Source organism: Mesoplodon densirostris, chromosome X (genome assembly GCF_025265405.1).
Source record: "Mesoplodon densirostris isolate mMesDen1 chromosome X, mMesDen1 primary haplotype, whole genome shotgun sequence".
NCBI classification, from domain to species: Eukaryota; Metazoa; Chordata; class Mammalia; order Artiodactyla; family Ziphiidae; genus Mesoplodon; species Mesoplodon densirostris.
This window is the reverse complement of record NC_082681.1, coordinates 70,932,363-70,959,452: the sequence shown is the minus strand read 5'-3', so window position 1 is coordinate 70,959,452 and position 27,090 is coordinate 70,932,363. Positions and strand designations below refer to the sequence as shown.

The 27,090-nt window shown below is 35.9% G+C and overlaps 2 protein-coding genes across 3 annotated transcripts in view; one reads left to right on the top strand and one right to left on the bottom strand.

Annotated features, from left to right (window-relative positions):
• Positions 1–27,090, bottom strand: part of BRWD3 (bromodomain and WD repeat domain containing 3) — a 128,301-nt gene that overhangs the window by 24,743 nt on the left and 76,468 nt on the right. For both annotated transcript variants that reach the window (XM_060086358.1, XM_060086359.1), the window contains exons 19-28: positions 25,799–25,982; positions 22,358–22,451; positions 20,444–20,593; positions 17,665–17,741; positions 16,904–17,072; positions 15,915–16,028; positions 11,575–11,682; positions 8,826–8,950; positions 1,299–1,381; positions 104–215 (exon numbers count right to left, since the gene is read on the bottom strand). In XM_060086358.1, coding sequence (XP_059942341.1) covers positions 104–215; positions 1,299–1,381; positions 8,826–8,950; positions 11,575–11,682; positions 15,915–16,028; positions 16,904–17,072; positions 17,665–17,741; positions 20,444–20,593; positions 22,358–22,451; positions 25,799–25,982 — 1,216 coding nt within the window. The remainder of the gene's footprint in view (positions 1–103; positions 216–1,298; positions 1,382–8,825; positions 8,951–11,574; positions 11,683–15,914; positions 16,029–16,903; positions 17,073–17,664; positions 17,742–20,443; positions 20,594–22,357; positions 22,452–25,798; positions 25,983–27,090) is intronic.
• On the top strand, positions 9,507–10,289 carry LOC132482690 (tubulin alpha-1C chain-like). The gene is made up of 2 exons (XM_060088009.1): positions 9,507–9,863; positions 10,001–10,289. The coding sequence occupies exons 1-2, from the start codon at positions 9,522–9,524 to the stop codon at positions 10,187–10,189; spliced, it is 531 nt and encodes a 176-aa protein (XP_059943992.1). The 5' UTR covers positions 9,507–9,521; the 3' UTR covers positions 10,190–10,289.

The window sequence follows — 27,090 nt, the reverse complement described above, 5'->3', positions numbered from 1 at the left end:
TATGATTACTTCCTTACAGGTACAAGTCTTATAAGGCTAGGTAAGGTAGGGTTTATAGAAAGTCCATATAGTACTAAAGTATTATATCAGTAAATATACTTACTGAACACTGTAACACTGGAAAGAACTATCAGGATACTCTGGTTGAAAAGGCTGTTGACTCTCCACGGTCCCAAACCACCAGGCATCATCTATTATACTGCGGAATCTATCACCTACAATGTTTTTAGAAATTCTTAAGAGTGCTCTTGAGAATAATCACTCTGTTCCCACTCTAAACTGCTAGTTTTTGTTGAATACAGAAGCAGCATTGTATCCAGCAATATTAGAAGTTTCAATCTGAGTTTTCCATATATGTGAATTTTATATTTTACCCTCTTCAAGGATTTTGATTTCCAAATGCTAATAATTATTCTGAAATAAATCACATATTACCGCATATAATTTAACTTTTATCAATTACTTGGGATCATTAGACATACTGCTTTTTGTACTGCACATATGATACTACAGTGGTTTCTTCTATTTTTTGTTTCACCATTTTGTTTTTAAAAATCCCTTCATACTAGTTTTGTACCTCTAAATGGCTAAGGAATACAAAACCAACCACGTGGACAAAAATGTTTCTCCCACATAAGAAAGGAGAATTTAAAGTACTAATAGCAGATAATAACATAGTGTTTGCTCTGTGTCAGGCACCATTTTATTCATATCGACCTTATAGGTAGATTCTGATGTGATTCACATTTTACAGATAATGGAATTGAGGCAGAGAGAGGTCAAAATCTTGCCCAACATTAAACAGCTAGTGAAGGGGGAGGAATAGAGGGGGAGAGAATAAGAAGGGGAAAGAGAGAAAGGGAGAAAAAGGGAGTGGAGGAGAGTGAGAGAGGAGGCGGGCAGAGGAGTAGATAGAAAGAGGTAGAAGAGGAAGAAGAAGGAGACGGAGAGGGGGTGGGGGGGCAGAGAGGAAGACAAAGGAGAGAGAAAACCACAATCAGTAAAGGTCTGTTAAGAGCCCAAGTGTTAAGTACTCCATTTCATGGCCATTGACATTTCAAGATTTTCTTTTTAATACAGATTTGTATTCTAATAGAGTAGGTATTCACAGAAAAGGTTTTATGCCACTTACAATGTTCATAAAATCACTGAAATGTAACTGAAAAGAAAAATTTAATTTAATTTTTCTAATTTGGCTAACAGCTTTTTCAGTCTACTGGTTTCTTTCTGTTAAATTGGTTTAAAAGTTACTTACTCTACTTCAAACAATAATTATTCAGTGAGAATTCTATACTTACCAATCTGCCAGTTCCTTTCTTTGGCTTCATTATAAAACTGATGTAGCACAAGGAAGTCAATGACATCTGGCATGTCATGATACCTGAGGAGAAAGTAAAGTACATATTATTCAGTATACAGATATAACAGTATAAGTTACTTTCTAAACATCCAGGAATATATGCTTAATGTGGAGGTACTGAGCAAAATGTTGCAAATCTCAAGGTCCCAGTGAATGCCTTTACTTAAATTAAACCCCATCTGTTTGATCTGTTTGGCTTAAGTATTTACTTATGACATTATTTTTTTAATATTTGCATAAAGTATTTTATTTTCTTTATTACAGTGTATGTTTATTGGGGTTGTTTTTTGCTTGCTTTTTTTTTCTCCTTTTTTTAAACATCTTTATTGGAGTAAAATGGCTTTACAATGGTGTGTTAGTTTCTGCTTTATAACAAAGTGAATCAGTTATATATATATATTCCCATATGTCTTCCCTCTTGCGTCTCCCTCCCTCCCATCCTCCCTATCCTACCCCTCTAGGTAGTCACAAAACAGCAAGCTGATCTCCCTGTGCTATGCGGCTGCTTCCCACTAGCTATCTATTTTACGTTTGGTAGTGTATATATGTCCATGCCACTCTCTCACTCTGTCACAGCTTACCCTTCCCCCTCCCCATGTCCTCAAGTCCATTCTCTAGTAGGTCTGTGTCTTTATTCCTGTCTTACCCCTAGGTTCTTCATGATCTTTCTTTTTTTCTTTTTTTTTCTTAGATTCCATATATATGTGTTAGCATAAGGTATTTGTTTTTCTCTTTCTGACTTACTTCACTCTGTATGACAAACTCTAGATCCATCCACCTCACTACAAATAACTCAATTTCATTTCTTTTTATGGCTGAGTAATATTCCATTGTATATATGTGCCACATCTTCTTTATACATTCATCCAATGATGGACACAGGTTGCTTCCATGCCCTGGCTATTGTAAATAGAGCTGCAATGAATATTTTGGTACATGACTCTTTTTGAATTATGGTTTTCTCAGGGTATATGCCCAGGAGTGGCATTGCTGGGTTGTAAGGTAGTACTATTTTTAGTTTTCTAAGGAACCTCCATACTGTTCTCCATAGTGGCTGTATCAATTTACATTCCCACCAGCAGTGCAAGAGTGTTCCTTCTCTCCACACCCTCTCCAGCATTTACTGTTTCTAGATTTTTTGATGATGTCCATTCTGACTGGTGTGAGATAATAGCTCATTGTAGTTTTGATTTGTATTTCTCTAATGATTAATGACGTTGAGCATTCTTTCATGTGTTTGATGGCAATCTGTATATCTTATTTGGAAAAGTGTCTGTTTAGGTCTTCTGCCCATTTTCGGATTGGGTTGTTTGTTTTTCTGTTATTGAGCTGCATGAGCTACTTGTAAATCTTGGAGAAAATCCTTTGTCACTTGCTTCATTTGCAAATATATTCTCCCATTCTGAGGGTTGTCTTTTGCTCTTGTTTATGGTTTCCTTTGCTGTGCAAAAGCTTTGAAGTTTCATTAGGTCCCATTTGTTTATTTTAGTTTTTATTTCCATTTCTCTAGGAGGTAGGTCAAAAAGGATCTTACTGTGATTTATATAATAGAGCATTCTGCCTATGTTTTCCTCTAAGAGTTAGAGAGTGTCTGGCCTTAAATTTAGGTCTTTAATCCATTTTGAGTCTATTTTTGTGTATGGTGTTAGGGAGTGATCTAATTTCATACTTTTACATGTAACTGTGCAGTTTTCCCAGCACCACTTATTGAAGAGTCTGTCTTTTCTCCACTAGTATATTCTTGCCTCCTTTATCAAAGATAATGTGACCATATGTGTGTGGGTTTAGCTGTGGGCTTTCTATCCTGTTCCATTGATCTATATTTCTGTTTTTGTGCCAGTACCATACTGTCTTAATTACTGTAGCTTTGTAGTATAGTCTGAAGTCAGGGAGCCTGATTCCTCCAGCTCCAGTTTTCACTCTCAAGATTGCTTTGGCTATTCGGGGTCTTTTGTTTTTCCATACAAATGGTGAAATATTTTGTTCTAGTTCTCAGAAAAATGCCAGTGGTATTTTGATAGGGATTGCACTGAACCTGTAGATCGCCTTGGGTAGTAGAGTTATTTTCACAATGTTGATTCTTCCAATCCAAGAACATGGTATATCTCTCCATCTATTTGTATCATCTTTAACTTCTTTCATCAGTGTCTTATAATTTTCTGCGTACCCGTCTTTTGTCTCCTTAGGCAGGTTTATTCCTAAATATTTTATTCTTTTTGTTGCAATGGTAAATGGGAGTGTTTTCTTAATTTCACTTTCACATTTTTCATCATTAGTGTATAGGAATGCCAGAGATTTCTGTGCATTAATTTTGTATACTGCTACTTTACAAAATTCATTGATTAGTTCTAGTAGTTTTCTGGTAGCATGTTTAGGATTCTCTATGTAGAGTATCATGTCTTCTGCAAACAGTGACAGCTTTACTTCTTCTTTTCCAGTTTGGATTCCTCTTATTTCTTTTTCTTCTCTGATTGCTGTGGCTAAAACTTCCAAAACTATGTTGCATAAGAGTGTTGAGAGTGCACAACTTTGTCTTGTTCCTAATCTTACTGGAAGAGGTTTCAGTTTTTCACTAACGAGGACGATGTTGGCTGTGGGTTTTTCATATATGGCCTTCATTATTTTGAGGAAAGTTCCCTATATGCCTACTTTCTCCAGGCTCTGTATCATAAATGGGTGTTGAGTTTTGTCGAAAGCTTTCTCTGCATCTATTGAGATGATCATATGGCTTTTCTCCATTGTTAGTAAAGTGTATCATGTTGATTGATTTGCGTATATTGAAGAATCTTTGCATTCCTGGAATAAACACAACTTGATCATGGTATATGATCCTTTTAATGTGCTGTTGGATTCTGTTTGCTAGTAATTTGTTGATGATATTTGCATCTATGTTCATCAGTGATATTGGCCTGTAGTTTTCTTTCTTTGTGACATCTTTGTCTGGTTTTGGTATCAGGGTGATGGTGGTCTCGTAGAATGAGTTTGGGAGTGTTTCTCCCTCTACTATATTTTGGAAGAGTTTGAGAAGGATAGGTGTTAGCTCTTTTCTAAATGTTTGATAGAATTAGCCTGCGAAGCCGTCTGGTCCTGGGCTTGTGTTTGTTGGAAGATTTTTAATCACAGTTTCAGTTTCAGTGCTTGTGATTGGTCTGTTCACATTTTTTATTTCTTCCTGGTTCCATCTCAGTTGTGCATTTCTAAGAATTTGTTCATTTCTTCCAGGTTGTCCATTTTATTGGCATAGAGTTGTTTGTACTACTCTCTCATGATCCTTTGTATTTCTGCAGTGTCCATGGTTACTTCTGCTTTTTCGTTTCTAATTCTATGTCCTGCCACTCCCTTCGGGCTTGCAGAGTTTCTTCTGAAAGATCAGCTGTTAACCTTATGGGGATTCCCTTGTGTGTTACTTGTTGTTTTTCCCTTGTTGCTTTTAATATGTTTTCTTTGCATTTAAATTTGATAGTTTGATTAATATGTGTCTTGGCATATTTCTCCTTGGATTTATCCTGTATGGGACTCTCTGTGCTTCCTGGACTTGATTAACTATTTCCTTTCCCATATTAGGGAAGTTTTCAACTATAATCTCTTCAAATATTTTCTCAGTCCCTTTCTTTTTCTCTTCTTCTTCTGGAACCCCTATAATTCGAATGTTGGTTTGTTTAATGTTGTCCCAGAGGCCTCTGAAACTGCCCCCAGTTCTTTTCATTCTTCTTTCTTTATTCTGCTCTGCAGTAGTTATTTCCACTATTTTATCTTCCAGGTCACTTATCCATTCTTCTGCCTCAGTTATTCTGCTATTGATCCCTTCTAGGGTATTTTTAATTTCATTTATTGTGTTGTTCATCATTGCTTGTTTCCTCTTTAGTTCTTCTGGGTCCTTGATAAATGTTTCTTGCATTTTCTCTATTCTATTTCCAAGATTTTGGATCATCTTTACTATCATTATTCTGAATTCTTTTTCAGGTAGACTGCCTATTTCCTCTTCATTTGTTAGGTCTGGTGGGTTTTTACCTTGCTCCTTCATCTGCTGTGTGTTTTTTTGTCTTCTCATTTTGCTTATCTTACTGTGTGTGGTGTCTCCTTTTTGCAGGCTGCAGTTTAGTAATTCCCCCTTTTTTTGGTGTCTGTTCCCGGTTGCTAAGGTTGTTTTAGTGGGTTGTGCAGGCTTCCTGGTGGAGGGGACTAGTGCCTATGTTCTGGTGGATGAGGCTGGATCTTGTCTTTTTTGTTGGCAGGTCCACGTCCGGTGGTTTGTTTTGGGGTGTCTGTGGCCTTATTATGATTTTAGGCAGCCTCTCTGCTAATGGGTGGGGTTGTGTTTCTGCCTTGCTAGTTGTTTGGCATAGGGAATCCAGCACTGTAGCTTGCTGGTCGTTGAGTGAAGCTGGGTGTTGTTGTTGAGATGGAGATCTCTGGGAGATTTTCACCATTTGATATTACATGGAGTTCAGAGGTCTCTTGTGGACCAGTGTCCTGAAGTTGGCTCTCCCACCTCAGAGGCACAGCACTGAATCGTGGCTGGAGCACCAAGAGCCTTCATCCACACGGCTCAGAATAAAAGGGATAAAAAATAGAAAGAAATAGGATAAAATAAAATAAAATACAGTAAGATAAAATAAAATAAAGTTATTAAAATAAAAAATAATTATTAAAAAAAATTAAGGAAAGAAAGAAAGAAAAAACAAACAACCGGATGGACAGAACCCTAGGTCAAATGGTGAAAGCAAAGCTATACAGACAAAATCTCCCACAAAAGGATACACATACACACTCACAAAAAGAGGAAAAGTGGAAAAAATAATAAATCTTGCTCTCAAAGTCCACCTCATCAATTTTGGATGATTTGTTGTCTATTCAGGTATTCTGCAGTTGCTGGGTACATCAAGTTGATTGTGGAGATTTAGTCTGCTGCTCCTGCGGCTGCTGGGAGGGATTTTCCTTTCTGTTCTTTGTTCACACAGCTCCTGGTTTCAGCTTTGGATGTGGACTCGCCTCTGCATGTAGGTCGCCTGAGGGTGTCTGTTCTTCGCTCAGACAGGACAGGGTTAAAGGAGCAGGTGATTTGGGGGCTCTGGCTCACTCAGGCCAGGGGGAGGGAGGGGTACAGATGTGGGGCAAGCCTGCAGCAGCAGAGGCCGGCACGACGTTGCAGCAGCCTGAGGCGTGCCGTGCGTTCTCCCCAGGAAGTTGTCCCTGGATCTCGGGACCCAGGCAGTAGCAGGCTGCACATCCTCCCGGGCGGGGAGGTGTGGATAGTGACCTGTGCTTGCACACAGGCTTCTTGGTGGCGGCAGCAGCAGCCTTACCACCTCATGCCCGTCTGTGAAGTCTGCACTGACAGCTGCGGCTCACACCTGTCTCTGGAGCTCCTTTAAGCAGTGCTCTTAATCCCTTCTCCTCACACAAAAGGAAACGAAGCGGGAGGAAAATGTCTCTTGCCTCTTTGGCAGTTCCAGAGTTTTGCCCAGACTCCCTCCTGGCTAGCTGTGGTGCACTAATCCCTTCAGGCTGTGTTCACGCCGCCAACACCAGTCCTCTCCCTTTGATCCGACTGAAGCCTGAGCCTCAGCTCCTAGCCCTCGCCCACCCCGGCGGGTGAGCAGACAAGCCTCTCGGGCTGGTGAGTGCTGGTCGGCACTGATCCTCTGTGCAGGAATCTCTCCGCTTTGCCCTCCACACCCCTGTTGCTGCGCTCTCCTCTGCGGCTGGCTCCAAAGCTTCCCCCCTCTGCCACCCGCAGTCTCCACCCACGAGGGGGCTTCCTAGTGTGTGGAAACCTTTCCTGCTTCACAGCTCCCTCTCACTGGTGCAGGTCCCATCCGTATTCTTTTGTCTCTGTTTTGTCTTTTTTCTTTTGCCCTACCCAGGTACGTGGGCAGTTTCTTGCCTTTTGGGATGTCTGAGGTCTTCTGCCAGTATTCAGTGGGTGTTCTATAGGAGCAGTTCCACGTGTAGATGTATTTCTGATGTGTCTGTGGGGAGCAAGGTGATCTCCGTGTCTTGCTCTTCCACCATCTTCCTCAACTCTCCCTTATGCCATTATTTATATCACTAGCTATATTACTTACTTACTTATTTATTTATTATTATTTATTTATTTTTGGCTTCCTTGGTTCTTTGTTGCAGCATGCGGGCTTTCTCTATTTGTGGTGAGCAGGGGCTACTCTTCAATGTGGTGTGCGGGTTTCTCACTGTTGTGGCTTCTGTTGTTGTGGAGCACGGGGTCTAGGTGTGTGGGCTTCAGTAGTTGTGGCAGGCAGGCTCAGTACTTGTGGCTCACAGGCTCTACAGTGCGGCTCATTAGTTGTGGCACACGGGCTTAGTTGCTCCATGGCATGTGGGATCTTCCCGGGCCAGAGCTGGAACCCATGTCCCCTGCATTGGCAGGTGGATTCTTAACCACTGTGCCATCAAGGAAGCCCGATATCACTAGCTATATTATTTTTATCCTATTTTATAAGATAGTTGTTTCTTACATTACCCAGTTATGTAACCAGGTCTTCAACAAAACTAATGATGCTTAAATGTCTTGAGGCATTTGATCACATACATAGTTTCATATAAAATTAATTGTAATAGCGCAACTCTAGATATGGGAAGAAGCAACAAGGAGAATATTTCCTGGATTATAAGAGTCTAGTAAAACTAATGATCCCAAGCCTAATCCAGAAATAGCACATTGAGTGGCCTATCAACAAAGTCCTTGCCTGACCTAAGAATAAGCCTTCATAATGCCATGGGACAAATGGGTCATGACATTCTTCCCAAACCTTGGTTGAATTTATGACCAATGGGGTGTACTGTAAACAGAAATATGTTGCTTGCCACTCCAGTTCTACAGGGGTCAAGTCATTAGCCACTGTAGTTGCTGACCTACAGCACACCCTGAAAGGAATTCAAGATGAAACATTCTGTGTTTTGGATATATGGGCCCCTAGATATTTAAGATGCATATGTAATGAAGAATTTCAATGACCCCGGATTCTTCCATCTTCCCATAGATAGAAAAGCAATAAAATCATTAACTGAGATATCTGATCCTTGTGACTTGCAATAACTAGCAGAATGTATGCTTGACTATATGTATTCCCCAGCCCCCCAAAAATCATATATACACTGGCTCATTCCCTCCTACCTCTTGAGAGCAGATTGTCAGAGCTATCTGAGAGTCTGTCTACTAGACTATAGTCCTAAGTAAGTCCCCAGATAAAAGTGAAACCCACAACTCTCACATTGTACGTTTTTCACTTGAGATATAGATAGATAGAAAGATAGATAGGGAGCTATTAAGTGGAGAAACAAAGCAAGAGTTATACAAAGCAAGAATTAAACATTAAACCTTGGTCTTTAAACTCTAAAGCCTGTAGTGCTGTCATGTTTTCCTTCCCATTAAGACTTGTACTCTGCAGAATACATGATAGGGATTAAAATACACACACACACGCAATCCAAGATAGGTACTCACTTAATGGAAAAAGATTCTCCAGTCATTTTGCCTGAAATGGGGTCCAGAAATGCAAGCTTCAAGCAGCACAGTGTAGGTGGTCCAACCTCATATTTGATTCCTACAATCTTAACAAATTCTTGTTCCTATTCATGTGAATAACAATAAATTATTACTTTCTATATAAATAATTGCCTAACATTTGCATATTATTTCATTATTATTTGAACAATTTAAAAATTATCTGAAACATCGTAAATCAACTGTACTCCAATAAAACTTTAAAAATAAAAATAAATAAATAAATAAAAGTTATCCTAATACCCACCAGATACTAGGCACTCCACTAAGCGTTAAAGGTAATAAGACATGGCTCTTGACCCCTTAATAGCAATTTGTAGTTTAGGGCAGGGCTATAAACCAACGATAAACAGCAGAATCCCCTTGGGAACCTTTTTAAAATTCATGTTCCTAAACCCTACTACTATGGAATTGAATTCCTATGAATATCCTATGTCTGGGATAAAGCTCAGTCATATATATTTTGAAAAAACTCCCCAGGTTTTTCTCTGGGGAGTTAAAAATTGCTCTGCTGGTTAAGAATCACTCCTCTTGTCACTACTTCTCCCAAGAACTCCTTGATATTCTGCCAGTGGGAGATCTTTGTGGCTGTCTTCTCGCCTCCTCCAGCCCCACGGAACCCTACAAGTCTCAGTCATGCATGAGTGCATCTCCATCCATGTTGGCCAGGCTGGTGTCCAGATCAGCAATTTCTGCTGGGAGCTCTACTGCCTGGAACATGGCATCCAGCCTGATGACCAGATGCCAAGTGACAAGACCACTGGGGGAGGAGATGACTCCTTCAGCACCTTCTTCAGTGAGACAGAGCATGTGCCCAGGGCAGCGTTTGTAGACCTGGAACCCACAATCACTGATGAAGTTTGCACTGGCACCTACCACCAGCTCTTCCACCCTGAGCAGATCGTCACAGGCAAGGAAGATGCTGCCAATAACTATTCCCAAGGTCACTACACCATGGGCAAGGAGATCATTGACCTTGTCTTGGACCAAACTCGGACACTGGCTGACCAGTGTACAGGCCTTCAGGGTTTCCTGGTTTTCCACAGTTTGGGTGGGGAACTGGTTCTGGGTTAACCTCCCTGCTGATGGAATGTCTCTCTGTCGACTATGGCAAGAAGGCTCACCTGGACCACAAGTTTGACCTGATGTATGTCAAGAGTGCCTTTGTTCACTGGTATGTGGGTGAGGGCATGGAGGAAAGAGAGTTTTCTGAGGCCCGTGAGTACATGGCTGCCCTTGAGAAGGAGTATGAGGAGGCTGGAGCGGATAGTGCTGAGGGAGAGGATGAGGGTAAAGATTATTAACCTGTCTGCTGCAATTTTACACTCTTGTCTTGGGACTGTCTTATTTGTGTTCTGTGGAGCTGCCCATTGTGGCCCTATCTTGTCAATAAAAGTGATATTTCTATTTGAAAAAAGAAAAGAATCACTCCTCTAGCAGAAATACAGTTTGTAGGTAGGCAGATGGACATGTTATGTATATGTTTGGGAAAAGGACTTACATTTATGAGTGCCTACAATATTATTTTATAATACCATCCTTATACATCATTATTAGTCACACTTAACAGATGACAAAACTGAGCCTCATGGGTAGAGTGACTTGTTTCAAGTTACACATTAGTATATAGCAGAGCTGGGATTGAAATTCAGGTCTTGTTCCAAAGCCCAGGCTCTTATACCACATATATGCTGCCTCCTAAAATATCCTATAACCACAGGGTTAGAATTTAAAGTAGGAAATCATATGGTTTATTTATTCCTTTGATTCTAAAAAAAAAAAAACAAGAACAAAAACCTCAATTTTCACCTAATTCAGAACAGATGGTAGCATTCCTGTTTCCCAGGAGATGATTATGTAAAGCTCACTTGATAAGAAATTTTAGCACCTTATAACTTTAATACAATTTTTATAAGTGTCAAATCTTTATTTCAATAAATATATACATTCTCTCTTGCATCCTTTTAAGCATCATTACACAACAACCCTTCATTTACCTGGAAAACTATCATAAAATTGCCCTTTAGTCTCTTGTTCTCAGTGTCGAAAAAACAAAACGACAAAAACAAATGTAAACCTAAGTAGAAATGATGGTGTATGTATCTCTATGTCTCTTTGTCTGTATTTACATAAGTATGAATGAGTGAATGAATATGTATTTACAGTGAGAAAATCCTTCTCTAAAAAATAAACATATCTGTTTTATTCAATGACATGTAGCTACATAGGTACTATATCAAAAGAAATAAATAAAGCACCACAAAGTCATGAGTTTCTTAGAATTTATGATATTTACTATATCTTAAATCTTTCATAATCTCAAGGGTGTTTGTGGTCCACATATGCAGTCACAGTTTATAGAGCTTCGAGAACGTACAAAGCTGCTGTGGAAAATATCCACACCATGGAACTACTGCTTTGCTCCAATTATATCAATAGAATGGTATACACTACAGGATCTGAAGCTTGAAGGAAATTAGGTCAAATAATCAAGACAACAGGTGGCATACAAATTTCGGGAACCATAAGATGTGACCCATAACACTCAGCTGTACAAGAGTATGGTACATCACTTTATCCTGGCTGCACAATCAACAGTGAGATATCCAGAAACTGAGAATAAGCCTATAGGCTAATAACAATTCCCAAGATACTTCAATTGCATAGCTTATTAATTTGGTGAACTTACCCTGAGATCCATTTTATTCCATGGCTGTTTTTGTAGGTTAACGCTGTATATTTTTGATTTTCTTACAGCCCGTACATAAGCTTCATGTCCTTGCCTAAAATATATAAGCTGAAACAAAAAACATGAGGTATTAAACAGCAGCATCCCATTTAACACCTCTATACGTCCCAAGATATTCCTACAAATGTCCTCTTCTGTTTACAAAGAGTATAAATAATTATAATTTTGAAAAAAAAATATACAATAAAGGTACTTATAATCAAATAATGTTCATTCAGTACTCATGCCTATGTAGCCCTGTGCTAAATATTGCATAATAAAAACACACACAGTCCTTCTTCTCCCTAGAACCTGCATAAATTTCTGAAGAAATAGACTAATGACAAATGTACACAAAAGTGGTCATATTTTAAAGTAATATATTTCAATCTGTAATTGACATTCTAAAGCATCAACATTTTAATAGCCTACACATTATATATATATTTCTAACCACAGGCTACTAAATACAGTAATTTCTAGACAGATTAAAATTTTTCTTTTGTAAGAAATAATATCAGAACTAGCATGGTATGGAAGGAAAATGAATCCAAGTGCTTGATAAGACTGTTCACCTCTTTAGGACAGCATTCACTACCATATTCTGATTCATTAAAAAAAGTTTCTTTCCCACAATAATTTTTTTTCAGCCTCACACCATACTGACAGGTTCAAATCACCTCCCAACCACAAAAATCTTAGCCTCCTTTAAGGCTCAGAATACCAAATCCGATTAAACAATCAGCAAACATTTCCAAAGTGAATGCCAACATTGGATACAGCTTATTGTCCCAAGCCTGTGCCCACCAGGGTAGAACAATGCCAGTGCGAATGGCCTTGCAGTAATGTTCCCTAAATATCCCTGGGTGCACTCTGTACCTGAGAAGTTTAAGATCAGATTGCAAGTAGAATATTTAAGTAATGCCACCCTTCCAAAGAGCAGGCCTACTTTGTAGGTGCTTTTCCCACTCTGCTTCCTTTATTTATTATTAATCCAAACACCCCACAATCATTACACAAAGGCAACCATGGGGACAGGGAAGAAGTCAGGAGACCTGACTGCTGTTGGTTCCACCCTTACAGGCCATGTGGCTCTGGCCTTCCACATGCTCACCTGTCAAATGAAGAAGACACTCTGCTGGCAGGGGTGTTTGAAAGATTAAAAACAATAACAAAGGACAGAGAGACTAGCATGCCTCAGGTACTATCCTAAGTGCCCTACAAATATCCTTTAATTTAATCCTTCCCAGAGCCCTATAAGGTAGATACCTTTATCCCCACTGTACAGTTGAGTAAACTAGGGCACAGAGAAGTAATTTGTCAAAATCTTATTAGGTTTCATGCAATCCAATGTCCATTGCAGCACTATTTACAATAGCCAGAAGCAACATGGAAGCAACCTAAATGTTCAACAGAGGAATGGATAAAGAAGATGTGGTACATATATATAATGGAATATTACTCAGCAGTAAAAAAGAACAAAGTAATGCCATTTGCAGCAACATGGATGGACCTAGATTTGTCATACTAAATGAAGTAAGTCAGAAAGAGAAAGACAAATATCATTATGATACCACTTATATGTGGAATCTAAAAAAAAGGGGGGTACAAATGAACTTATTTACAAAATAGAAGTAGAGTCACAGATGTAGAAAACAAACTTATGGTTATCAGGGAATAAGGGGGGAAGGAATAAATTAGGAGATAGGGATTGACATATACACACTACTATATATAAAATAGATAACTAATAAGAACCTGCTGTATAGCACAGGGAACTCTACTCAGTACTCTGTAATGGTGTATATCGGAAAAGAATCAAAAAAGAAAAAAAGAGTGGATATATGTATATGTATAACTGACTCACTTTGCTGTACACCTGAAACTAACACAACATTGTAAATCAACTATACTCCAATAAAAGTGTTTAAAAAAAGAAAAAAAACCTTATGTTTCCTATAATACTTTTAAAGGGGTGGTAGAGATAAATAGAAGAAAGTAACGTAAAAAATACCATACTATGGAGATTTTAAAAATACACTGACATATTCTACCAATCAACACTAAGTCAGAATTTCTAATAGTTAAAAATACAAGTAAAATGTTTTTAAAGGTTTAAATATTAGTATATAAACACAACTGTAGTGGTAAAAAAAGTCATTACCATGCTTACCAATAACATGATAAGCATGTTATTCAGATATCCTTTATTATATATTTATTCTAGTACTCAACAAATATTGATCAAATATGTATGTACAAGGCCCTGGGTGCTATGGTAAGACATCAAAATAAAATCCTTTCCCTCAAGGATATGGACAGACTTGTAGATATATGAGTATGATACAAGGCAGAATGTAGTATGTATCATAAGAGAGAAATAATTTAGATGGGAAAGCACAGGAAGAAGGAGTGGCAAGCAAATGGTAAGTAGGGATAACATCCAAAAGAAGTTGGCATTTAAGTTAAACCTTGAAAAATGAGCATTTTTGAGAGGCAATGACCTGTGGGTAGGGATATTCCAGGCAAAATAATGAAGGCTTAACACTTAAAAGTAAAAAGAAATGCTGTCATTAACAGATTGATTATATAAAAGTATGTTTCTGCCTTTATGGGTTCTTTAAAAACATTATTTAATTCACGTATTTCACTGTCTGATTCACTTATACACCTTTTCCATTACCTGAACAACTGTCATTACCTAATACACATTAGTCTTGAAGCATATAATCATGCACTAAGTTTAACAAAATAAAGGGAAAGGTAAATATGGTCCTATAAAATAGAGAGGAGTCTCAGATCATAGAGTATACAGATACTTATTCTGTTCTAAGATTTTTTTTAATATTTATTTGCTTATTTATTTATTTATTTATTTATTTATTTATTTTTGGCTGTATTGGGTCTTAGTTGCAGCACATGGGATCTTTTGCTGTGGCATGTGGGCTTCTCTCTAGTTGCAGTGCATGGGCTCTCTAGTTGTGGTGCACAGGCTCCAGAGCGCATGAGCTCTGTAGTTGCGGGACACAGGCTCTCTAGTTGTGGCATGCGGTCTCAGTAGCTGTGGCAAGCAGGCTTAGTTGCCCCTTAGCATGCAGGATCTTAGTTCCCTGACCAGGGATTGAACCTTCACTCCTTGCATTGGAAGGCGGATTCTTAACCACTGGACCGCCAGGAAGTCCCCCTGTTCTAAGATTAATTCAAAATTATTTCTCTTAAGCCTCCATAAAAAAAGGCAATAAATACAAGAAATAGTGATTTTTGGATATACCCCTAAGAAAGCTCTTCTAAGTTTTTTTTCATACAGCATTCATCCAGAGCACGTTTTACTAAAATAACCACACAAACGAGCATTGCTCAAAAGTCCGACAGTTACAAGAAGACACACAGGAAAGGAAACATTTTAATAATATCAAAAGATATTATAATAAGCAATAGTTTAATTGTAAGGCTACTTGGTAGCTATCTCTGGTACAAAATATCTATAGAAGACAATTATAGAAATGTTTGGTAAAACTTTTATTGGTTCCAAGACTTTTAGAACCATTTCCAAGGTTTTGCTCCTTCTTTATTACGATGATAATATTACATTCCTACTATGGGTCTTAAGTTGACAACTGTGGGTAAGCATTTAATCATTCAAAAATGAATGATTAGTCAATATGTCAGAGACTATACAAGCCAACTAGGGCTCAAAATATAACAATGCTACCATGATTTTCATAAGAAAATCAAATAAAAATTTTTCACTGTATAGAATTTAAATCAGTGTTTGACTGACCAATCATAAATATGGCTGTTACTCAATCATAGGTTCAGTAGGAAGGCCTTGTTTGTGAAATGACTTTCCCGTAAGCATTGAAAGGGGTGATGATCATCCTCTAGAATATTTTCTATCAGGTTGAGCATGGGCTTCTTTTAAAAAAACAAAAACAAAAAAACAAAGCAAAAACAACAGTATTAGGACTTGATTAGGATTCAAAATACCACTCAATTCTACTATGTGGCAATTAAGATAAAAATAAAGACAATTATTTTCATGGCTTCACAAGCCAATCAATTTATCTCAATGTTCATTGAGCATCTACTATACTAAAGACTCTGTGTCAGGCCCTACAAAGGACACAAAAATTAATAAGATTCAGTCACTGTCCACAATAAATATATAATTGAGCAGCACAGTTAAGATGGTGAACATATAACTATAATAGAATTGAGAATATGGATGGCCTAAGACTGATATTAAAGTGAGTACTCTTGAGGTTCCAAGAGAAAAACGTTATTTAACAGAAAACAATTACCTCGTCTCCCATCTGTGGGACAAACGGGGAACGTCGTGGTATGGTATCCAAGATCCACTGAGGGGCAAACCATTCTTCATTGGGCTCACCTGCCATAGAAACCAGTCCTCCTTTCTAAAATATAGTTCACAAACATATAAACTGTAAATATATGGACAGTTGTAGAAAAAATAGCAGGTAGAAAATGTTAAAAACATCAGGTTATAATAAAACACAAAATATACAAATTTTAAACATTTTCTTTTACCAATTAATTATGCATAACATTTGTACCAATAAAACAACCAAGTAAGTAACATGTTGTTCAATTTTGGCTGACAGATAATATGACACTATATACTATCTAAAAACCACAAATTTTACTCTTCATGTCCTTAGTATTATCAAAGGAATTCAAATACAAGTAACACAATAACTTTTTGCCAATTAAATGATGACCATCAAGAAGATAATTCTGTCTACTAAAGCAAGAGGTTACAGAATGAATACAGAATCCATTTTTAAATTAATATTCAAGGAACTCTGTGGATTAAGTTTTTACATCATTCAAATGAAATTATAGTGGGAAAAAAACCATCATTGGGATGAAATGAAAACATAAAGAAATAGAAGAAGCCCTACATGATTTATCATATCCTTCCATTTTACAAGTCAAAAATATATAGAAATTTATGACTGGTGACATGACAAGAATAATCCTTTTATACTACAGTGGCTTATTTTAAAAACTCTACTACATTTTAACAAACAACTGTCAAAATGTATTTATTTAATGTTAAAATAATAATGAAAATATTCTAGCCTCTACTTTTGACAACAGAAAAAATTTAAAAAATCTTTACATCTTTTATACAATTTTACTTAGTTTCTCAGATGGAATATTATTTTTAGATAAAAGTGAAGTGTTACTGTTAAATATTCAAGTATCAAAGGAAAAAGCCAAAACCAAAAAAAAAAAAAAAAGAAAAACAACTTGTAAACTTACAAACCTTCTTTCTAGTCTGTTTAGGTTTCTTTTGCCGTTCTTCAAGTGACTTCAAATTCTCCTCCTCAGAGCTGCTGCATATTTTCCGTGTTGCCTGTCTCGTTTGCCTTTTTGGAGGTTGCAAATTTATTCCAGCATCTGCTGTCCAATCAGAATATTCACTTGATGAATCACTGTAAATAATATATAAGTTCAGAAAAGGAATAGTTTTGCCTCATGATTGAAAGATGATCATTTTGTAATCAAACAGCATTATAAATGACATGGTTTGATTTTGTTCTAACCAAAGATAAAAAAAAATATCAAATATAGAATTTTGATCATTACCTAAGTGATTTTAGTGAAATGCTTCTTGGATAAAGTATAATGCTTAGTTTCCCATAACAGGATTTAAAATTCAAAATTCCTGTCCAAATGACAAAAGCTTCTTTAAATAAAGATGTTCCTTATCCCTGGAAATGGTTAAATATAGTTGTTTTAAACCTGAAATAAATACACATAGCCTGCCAAGGTGTAGAATCTTGGATTTACAAAGAATCTTATTTTACAGATGGAACTATTTTAGGGAACTAAAGCCCATGATGACATGCGCAAAAAGATATTGGTAGAGCTAGGATAAAACAACAGGTCTCTGGGCTTCCAACCCAGTACTCTTTCTACTATAACATACTATTTTAACTCTGCCTTTACCAAATTCCTACAAGAACATAATTTCACGTTAAAACTGTCAAATGATATTGACCAAATCAAAACCATTAAAACTACCTGGAGGAACTTTCACTTTGCCATTCAATAACAGGATCCTCTATAGAAGCATCACTTGTGCCAACTGTTTCATCTTCCTGCAATAAAGAGCCAGCAATTGAGATATATGGTTATTATTAACTAGCATATTATTAATTAGCATATATTACCTGTCTTATAACACTTTTTGTATTCCCCCCTCCAAAGAAAAGTTCTAGTTAAAATGTATGTAATCATTCTTCTATATATACTTGTAACTCATAACTAAGCCTACCAAGTATTTAAAGATTTCTAGCATCTACTATCTTACTGATATGAGACACCTTTTCTTATTTCAAAGATGCAATAGACTCCTTAAGAAACACAAATATAACCCTCTTAAATTTTGTTAAAACCACTGTTTTCTGTTTTTAATTGAAGTATAGTTGATTTACAATGCTGTGTTAGTTTCAGATATACAGCACAGTGATTCGGTTTTTGTTTGTTTTTCATTGGGGTACAGTTCCTTTACAATGTTGTGTTAGTTTCTGCTGTACAACAAAGTGAATCAACTATATGTATATGTATATCCCCTCCCTCTTGATTCAGTTTTATATGTATATATATATACATGAAAAAAATATGAATTTATATGAATATATATATTCTTTTTCAGATTCTTTTCCCTTATAGAAAGTCATTATTTTAAAAAATACCTACACAAAAGAAAGATAAAAATACCTATATGCCTCTACCAAGTTAATATAATTACTCTCCATAAAAAAGTTAATCATCTTTTTATTATGTAAGATCTCAAACCTACCAAAGTAGAGGAAATAGATAACATCCTTGTGTACACAATCTCCAGTTTAGACAATAACTCACTGCCTATCTTGTATATATACCCTTACCAATTGCCTCATACCTCAGGGATTATTGTGAAAAAAAGCATTCCCACTATAAATATTTATTAAGATTAGGATTCTTTTTAAAAACATAACCACAACACAATTATTACATTAAAAAGATAACATTTTTTTCTTTTTTAATAACAGCCTTATTGAGATAGAACTCACATACCATAAACTTCACCCCTTCAGAGTATACAGTTCAATGGTTTTTAGTATATTTAGAGCTGTTCAACCATCACCACTAATTTTAGAACACTTTCATCACCCCCAAAATAATCCTTAAACCCATTAGCAAGGTCCCCTCACTCCCCACTACCTCAAGCCCCTGGCAGACACCAATCTACTTTTGGTCTTGGTACTCTTGTCAAAGTACCACATCCTTTGAACAACAAAATCTGTACCAAGTAATCTTCGTTTTTCTTCTCTCTTCTTCTTTTTCATGTATTTTTAGTTTTCTTAACCATCTTAAATTGCTATGTTGCCCTGAATTTCTCCTTGCCTATCTGTCTTAGTGACACTCATGCAACAGGACTCTTTAATCCATCTGCATTCAATGTCTTTTTGTTTTAATTCTTTTAAGTCCATGGCTCAGAGGCAATAGTTGTTGTTTTTTTCTTTTTTAAATTTTTATTGGAGTATAGTTGCTTTACAATGTTGTGCTAGCCTCTACTGTACAGCAAAGTGAACCAGCCATACACACACACACATCCCCTCCCCTCTGGATTTCCTTCCCATCCATGTCACCACAGAGCACTGAGTAGAGTTCCCCATGCTATACAGTAGGTCCTCATTAGCCATCTATTCCATACATATCAATAGTGTTTATATGTCAATCCCAATCTCCCAATTCATCCCACCCCCCCTTCCTCCTTGTTATCCATACGTTTGTTCACTACGTCTGTCTCTATTTCTGCTTTGTAAATAAGATTGTCTAAACCTATTTTTTCAGATTCCACATATGTGTTAATATACAATATTTGTTTTTCTCTTTCTGACTTACTTCACTCTGTATGATAGTCTTGAATACGTGATCATTCTTTTCAGATCAATATTTTCATGGGTGGGGGGAGATAAGGAGGGATATCATTGATAAGAGTTAAAGAATTGTGAATGGTGGGAGAAGAATGAGGGTACCATACATTATCAATGTATAATTAAACACTCATTCACTTAAATATTATAGTTATTAAGAGAACAAAAGGAAAGGACTGGAGAAGAGAGGAATATGAGGAAAAGAACTGCTATAGTCTTTATTTCATTACCATGAAAAAGGTAGGTCTGAAAAAAATCATCACTCAGTAATCTCCATGACTGGTAAAGTCAACAATAACAGAAAACATGTATATTATGATTACACAGTCAACAAGTTCTGGAACTGTATAACTAGTTATCTCAGTCAATATTCCACTTCTTTCCATTTCTAGGCAGATTTGCTCTCACTCTCTTTTCTTACTGTCCCAAAGCCAAACTTTTCCTGGCATGTTTGATACCCTAAACCAAGATAATATCTTAGGTACAAATAAGAGAAGATATCTAAAGGAATTCAATATAATGCTAAAATTTGCCTATTAAATGTCTTATTAATAAATAATACTCATAAGAAAGTCATTAAAATAATTTTCTATTAAATTGACCATTAAAAATAAACCCAAAGTTTATCAAATTGCTATTTCTTTCATGATATGTCGATTTTCAGCCTTTCATAGAAAAAAAAAGTTTGAAAAGGAATCTAGGTATCAGATATGCCTTAACTTCTTTGTGATTTTACAAGGTCTCGGATATTGACCTCATTGATAGTCTCATGTTATTAAAACTAGTTGAAAAATTAAAAAAAAATAAGTAAACCCAAAGTGATGACACTAACTGGGAAACAAAAAATTACATTGAGTAAATAATAGCAGATATCTAACCTCTGAGGAGCTATCTGAGTCTTCCTGTACACCTGAATTTTGACATGATGCTTGTGAATTATGCTCTATGTTGGATCGTGTTTGGTAAGTATGCTGACGTTTGCGTTGTGTCCTTCGTAAAGACCGCCCACAGCTAGGCGGATAATCATTCTATAAAACAGAAGGAAAAGAAATTTTAAAAAATGAAAGTCTCAGTGAATATACACAAAAGAACATATATAAAGCGAATCAGTTGGGCTTGATTTGGAGTGAGGGTGGAGGTGAGAGATAGTTATAAATTCCCAAAAAGAAAACCCAAGATATATTTTTATACTATGTTTTTACATTAAAAATATACTTCATTTTATATATTTAACCCACTTCCATTAATACTGATAACTTTCCATATTTTGAAAACTTTGTGATCAAATTAAAGACAGTGCTGAAATTCTAAGTTGCAAGAATCTGCCCACTCAGAATTTACATATACCGTATTATCTACAATTTATTACAGGATGAAGCAAGATATATATATCATATGTATGTGTATATATAATTCTTAATATAACATGCATTTCTTTAGTTCTATAAAAAACTACATTTAGTATACGAGTCAAAATAAAAATTTAATTTTTAATAACAAAAATGTAAAGTAAAAACTGTTTTATTCTACCCTTTACAAGTATAAAATATTATTACTGATACACCATATGTCAAAACCCTAATATGTCATCAGGAGTAAACAAGCTTAAAGGTCTTCTAAATCAGTATCAAGGGTCAGTTTCTTATCTTACATGTAAACGTTTCTCATTTTCAATATAAATAAAAATGTTTACAGATCCAACTACCCTGTTTATTAATCTCATACAAGTCTGATGTTTGACAAATCAGCTTAGCAGGAAAAAAGAATATAAATCATGGATGTGAGTCATTCAAAATCTCTAAGAAAATAATCTTATCAGAGAACATCATAAAAGCTAATAAAATCTGAATACAAATTAAGAAAGTGGGTATCAAAATGATCTAAGAATAGAGATATTCATATAATAATTACCTGAAATTGTATTTATCAATACTGAAAAGACACTTAAAATTCAGTACCCATTGCTTATATTTCCTTAATAAGATTAAAATCAACCTAGACTTTCCAATTTACCATACTCTTCAGGAGTTATAGTTATTAGTTCTGGGAACAAAACTATATTCTTATGCCACTAGTTTGTTCAACCTCAGAGTACTAGTAAGGGGCTTAACATGTACCTAATGGAGTACAGGAATCTTATTCCCTGATTAGCAGTTTCTACTGGGAATATGAATCTTCCTAATGTATATAGAACAGATTTTGCTCCTAATTAGGTAGGCCAGGAGTAAGCCTAGGGCAGGGTTCAGCAAAATTTTTCTGTAAAGGGCCAGAGTACAAATATTTTGGCTTTGCAGGTCATATGATCTCTGTGGCAACTACTCAATTCCATATAGCATGAAAGAAATCATAGACAATATATAAATGAATAGGTATGGTTGTGCTCCAATAAAACTTTATTAATAGGAATAGGCAGTAGACCAGATTTAGTCCATGGGCAGTTTGCCAACCTCTGGCCTAGGGTATCTGAACATTTGTTTTACATTGTGATTAGTGATCCAGCATTAATTTTAAAGTTCTACTTTAACCATATGAAAATGGTATTTTAATACAAATATCCTATACATACAATGACCACATATCCTAGATTTGGGGGGATAGTTCTAACTTTGTGTAATTTTACCCTTATTAATAATAACCATATATCTCCATTTGGGGTTTTAAAAAAATAGTTTCCCTATATACAGACACCTATTGAAATAATCCCTTAATACATAACTGCCACCTTTCAAAAACCTAGTATCTGCAAATATTTACAAATAGTGTATTGCAAAGTACAGTAAGCCTAAACTTACCCTTTGGGTAGCATAAGATGGCTTTTTCTTCTTTTCGACTGTATAAAGACTTATTTCTATGTCACCTTTAGCAGTTCGACATTCTTCCTGAACCCTAATAACAAATCAAAGGTCAAAGTAACAGAAAATCATCAAAAAGCAAACCAATGGTTTATTTATTATTAGAGAAATGCAAATCAAAACTACAATGAGGTATCACCTCACACCAGTTAGAAAGGGCATCATCAGAAAATCTACAAACAACAAATGATGGAGAGGGAGTGGAGAAAAGGGAACCCTCTTGCACTGTTGGTGGGAATGTAAATTGATACAGCCACTATGGAGAACAGTATGGAGGTTCCTTAATAAACTAAAAATAGAATTACCATATGATCCAGCAATCCCACTACTGGGCATATACCCAGAGAAAACCATAATTCAAAAAGACATGTGCACTCCAATGTTCATTGCAGCACTATTTACAAGAGCCAGGTCATGGAAGCAACCTAAATGCCCATCGACAGACGAATGGATAAAGAAGATGTGGTACATATATACAATGGAATATTACTCAGCCATAAAAAGGAATGAAGTTGGGTCATTTGTTGAGACATGGATGGATCTAGAGACTGTCATACAGAGTGAAATAAGTCAGAAAGAGAAAAACAATTATCGTGTATTAACGCATATATGTGGAACCTAGAAAATGGTACAGATGAACTGGTTTGCAGGGCAGAAATTGAGACACAGATGTAGAGGACAAACATATGGACACCAAGGGGGTAAAGTGGCAGGGGGTAGGGGTGGGGGTGTGATGAATTGGGAGATTGGGATTGACATGTATACACTGATGTGTATAAAACTGATGACAAGAACTTCCTTTATAAAAAAATAAATAAAATAAAATTCAAAAATTCAAAAAAACCTAGATAACAAAAACACTTTTAAATATAAAATTGGACATTTTAACCATTTTAGGTATGTAACTCAGTGGTATTAATGGCATTTACAATGTTGTGTAACCATCATCACTATTTCCAAAACTTTTGCATCACTCCAAACATAAACTTTATAACCATTAAGCAAAAACTCTTTATTTCTCCTTTCACCAGCCTCTGCTAACATCTAATCTACTTTATATCTCTATGAATTTGCCTACTCTAGATATTTCATGTAAGTGGAATTATACACTATTTGTCCTTCTGGGTCTGGCTGATTTCACTAAGCATTATGTTTTCCATGTTTATCCATGTTATAGCAAGTATCAGAAGTTTTTATGGCTGAATTATATTCCAGTGTATGTATATATCACACTTTATTTATCCATTCATCTGTTGGCAGAAACTTGAATTGTTTCTACAATTCAGCTATTATGAAATAATGCTACAATAAACATTGGCATACAAGTATCTGAGTCCTTGCTTTCAATTCTACTTCTAACGTTTTGAACAGAGAATTATTTCATATTGTTCTACTGCCAGGGGTAGCATTCAGTTCATATATAAGCTATGTCTCCCTTTTCTTATTACTGCTAAAGAAAGAAAAGGTGAAACCAAAGAAAGAAAAGGTGAATTAATTTTGCTACTTTGTTGGCTCAGCTGGTAAAAAGGTGTTGCTAGGAAGATATCATGATTTGAATGGATTTTCTATGTTCTCTGTCAATGTCCTTTCTGTTTTCCAAATCTATTTCTAGTTGCTGTGCATCATCTGGAGTCAATATTACAGTAAATGTTAAGGTTTACAAATAAGGATAGGGATTCTAAGTTTGAAATTCATCTTAATGAAATCGTTTCATCAGAAGAAGTCTACTTAAATGATATTTCTAAATATACACTAAGCACTGGGTCTACTACATACCTATACTGCACTCCCAAACTGCTCCAATTCTGAGTTTCCTCAGAACCACTGTTGAATATTGGGTCCATGTATCACTGACATTATTTAATCACATATGGCCTCATGTTCTTACTTAATAGTATTTTTTTCATATCTTCTAACCTAGACTATAAATTCAAAGAAGACAGAGATTATGTTTTTTTCATTTTTCAGTATTCCCCAAAACATTTATCACAAAGCTAAGTAAATTTAAGATAATCTTTAAATAGTTGTTATGGAATGAACTAAAGAAATAATGTGGAAAAACTAATGCATGCCTCAGCTAAATTAAAGAAAAATACCTTAGTTATTAGCCTAATATAGTACATTTTTTAACATCTTTATTGTAGTATAATTGCTTTACAGCAGTTTGCTGGTTTCTGCTTTACAACAAAGTGAATCAGCTATATGTATACATATATCCCCATATCTCCTCCCTTTTGTGCCTCCCTCCCACCCTCCCTATCCCACCCCTGTTGGTGGTCACAAAGCACCGAGCTGATCTCCCTGTTCTATGTGGCTGCTTCCCCCTAGCTATCTATTTTACATTTGGTAGTGTATATATGTCCATGCCACTCTCTCACTTCATCCCAGCTTACCCTTCTCCCTCCCCATGTCAAGTACATACTCTACATCTATGTCTTTATTCCCGTCTTGCCCCTAGGTTCTTCAGAACCATTTTATTTTAATTTTTTTAGATTCCATATATATGTGTTAACATATGGTATTTGTTTTTCTCTTTCTGACTTACTTCACTCTGTATGACAGACTCTAGGTCCATTCACCTCACTACAAATAACTCAATTTTGTTTCTTTTTATGGCTGAGTAATATTCCATTGTATATATGTGCCACATCTTCTTCATCCATTCATCTGTTGATGGACCCTTAGGTTGCTTCCATGTCCTGGCTACTGTAAATAGAGCTGCAATGAACATTGTGGTACATGACTCTTTTTGAATTATGGTTTTCTCAGGGTATATGCCCAGTAGTGGGATTGCTGAATCGTATGGTAGTTATATTTTTAGTTTTTTAAGGAACCTCCATACTGTTCTCAATAGTGGCTGTGTCAATTTACATTCCTACCAACAGTGCAAGAGGGTTCTTTTTTCTCCACACTCTCTCCAGCATTTATTGTTTGTAGATTTTTTGATGATGGCCATTCTGACTGGTGTGAGATGATACCTCACTGTAGTTTTGATTTGCATTTCTCTAATGATTAGTGATGTTGAGCATTCTTTCATGTGTTTGTTGGCAATCCATATATCTTCTTTGGGCAAATGTCAATTTAGGTCTTCTGTCCATTTTTGGATTGGGTTGTTTGTTTTTTTGGTATTGAGCTACATGAGCTGCTTGCAATTTTTGGAGATTAATCCTTTGTCAGTTCTGTCGTTTGCAAATATTTTCTCCCATTCTGAGGGTTGTCTTTTCATCTTGTTTATGGTTTCCTTTGCTGTGCAAAAGCTTTTAAGTTTCATTAGGTTCCATTTGTTTATTTTTGTTTTTATTCCCATTTCTCTAGGAGGTGGGTCAAAAAGAGTACATTTTAATTTACTTACTCAGAAAGAATGTTACCATATTGACTCACCTACTAACCCCATTATTTAGTTCATTGACCACCACTCTTCTGCTCCATGCCATGAGATCTCTTTCAGTGGCCATCTGGCTTCTAGGAGCATTGTTATGCATTTGTCGGACACCTTCAATTTGACCACTACGTCGGAGTCCAATGTTTGGGGAAGAAGATATGTCCATATTTGGATTTCTCAAAGCTAAAACAAAAACAAAGAAGGCACCACTCTCTCAGCAAAGGCACCAAACTCTTCCAGATCAGAACTCTAAATAAAATAGGAGATTCAAAGACAGTACTGCTGGACAATATTGCTATCCGTTTTTTATACGTTTTCTGTACCCCCTTTATGGTTTCTACAATCTTATAGATAAAGCAGGCACTCAATAAATGTTTACTGTCTCTATAGCTCTTTTATTTTTTTTCAGAGGACTTTCACATCTGTCATCTACTAAATGCTCAGTAAATACAAAAGTTGTATTTAACATATTTGGTAGATTCATAAATATTATTAGTACTAGTTCAGAAAGCAGCTTTTTAATCTAAATTCTACCTTTATTTAACCCATTAAAAGATTTTTGAATAGAACTCCAATAAAGCTTTCTAAAATAGTACGAAAAAATATTTTAAAAATTAACCTATCAAAATTTCATTTTCAAAATTGACAAGGAATGAAAGAAAGGGGAAATGAGCAATAGAAAATTTACTTTTGTTTTTAATCCACCAGTAAGGCCCCTGTTTATTTTTGTTGTAATTGCAAATAAAACAAAAATGGAAAATGAAACATTAAACTGTTAAAATAAGCACCAGAAAAACAAACAAAACAAACAAATGAACATTGCAAAGAGAAGTCAGTGGGGTCCCTTTGACTAACAGCATTTCAAACCTAACCACAGAAACTTAGCATTGAAATTACTGACCTCTAAATCAGGGTTCTAAGAAATTTTTATGTCTTAGGAACAAATGGCCTGGATATATAGGATTATCAGCCCACTTCTTATCTTGTTCCAGGTTAAGGAAAGCTTATCTGAGCTAGATGCTCCAAGTGAAATGAACAAAGAATGTTTTTATTTTAATTTTATGGGATACTAAAGAAATCAGGAAATGAGTAAAAGACCCTGTGAATCACCTCAAATCTAAATCACCTTATTCATTTCTGTGGGCTCCAAAATGTCACAATACCCAAATAAATGTCCTCAATTATGTAAATATAAAAAGAAACACATTGGCCAAAATCCCACGAGGACTGAATTGTAAACAGAACTAATAGTTCTTGATAAAAGTAAAACTGACATAGGCTAAGATTATAT

What these genes read in the sequence shown, in the direction of transcription:
- LOC132482690 (XM_060088009.1), top strand. Translation starts at nt 9,522, where the DNA reads ATGCATGAGTGCATCTCCATCCATGTTGGCCAGGCTGGTGTCCAGATC. An exon ending in GCAAGGAGATCATTGACCTT is followed by an intron (nt 9,864 to 10,000) that starts GTCTTGGACCAA and finishes GACTATGGCAAG; the next exon opens with AAGGCTCACCTGGACCACAA.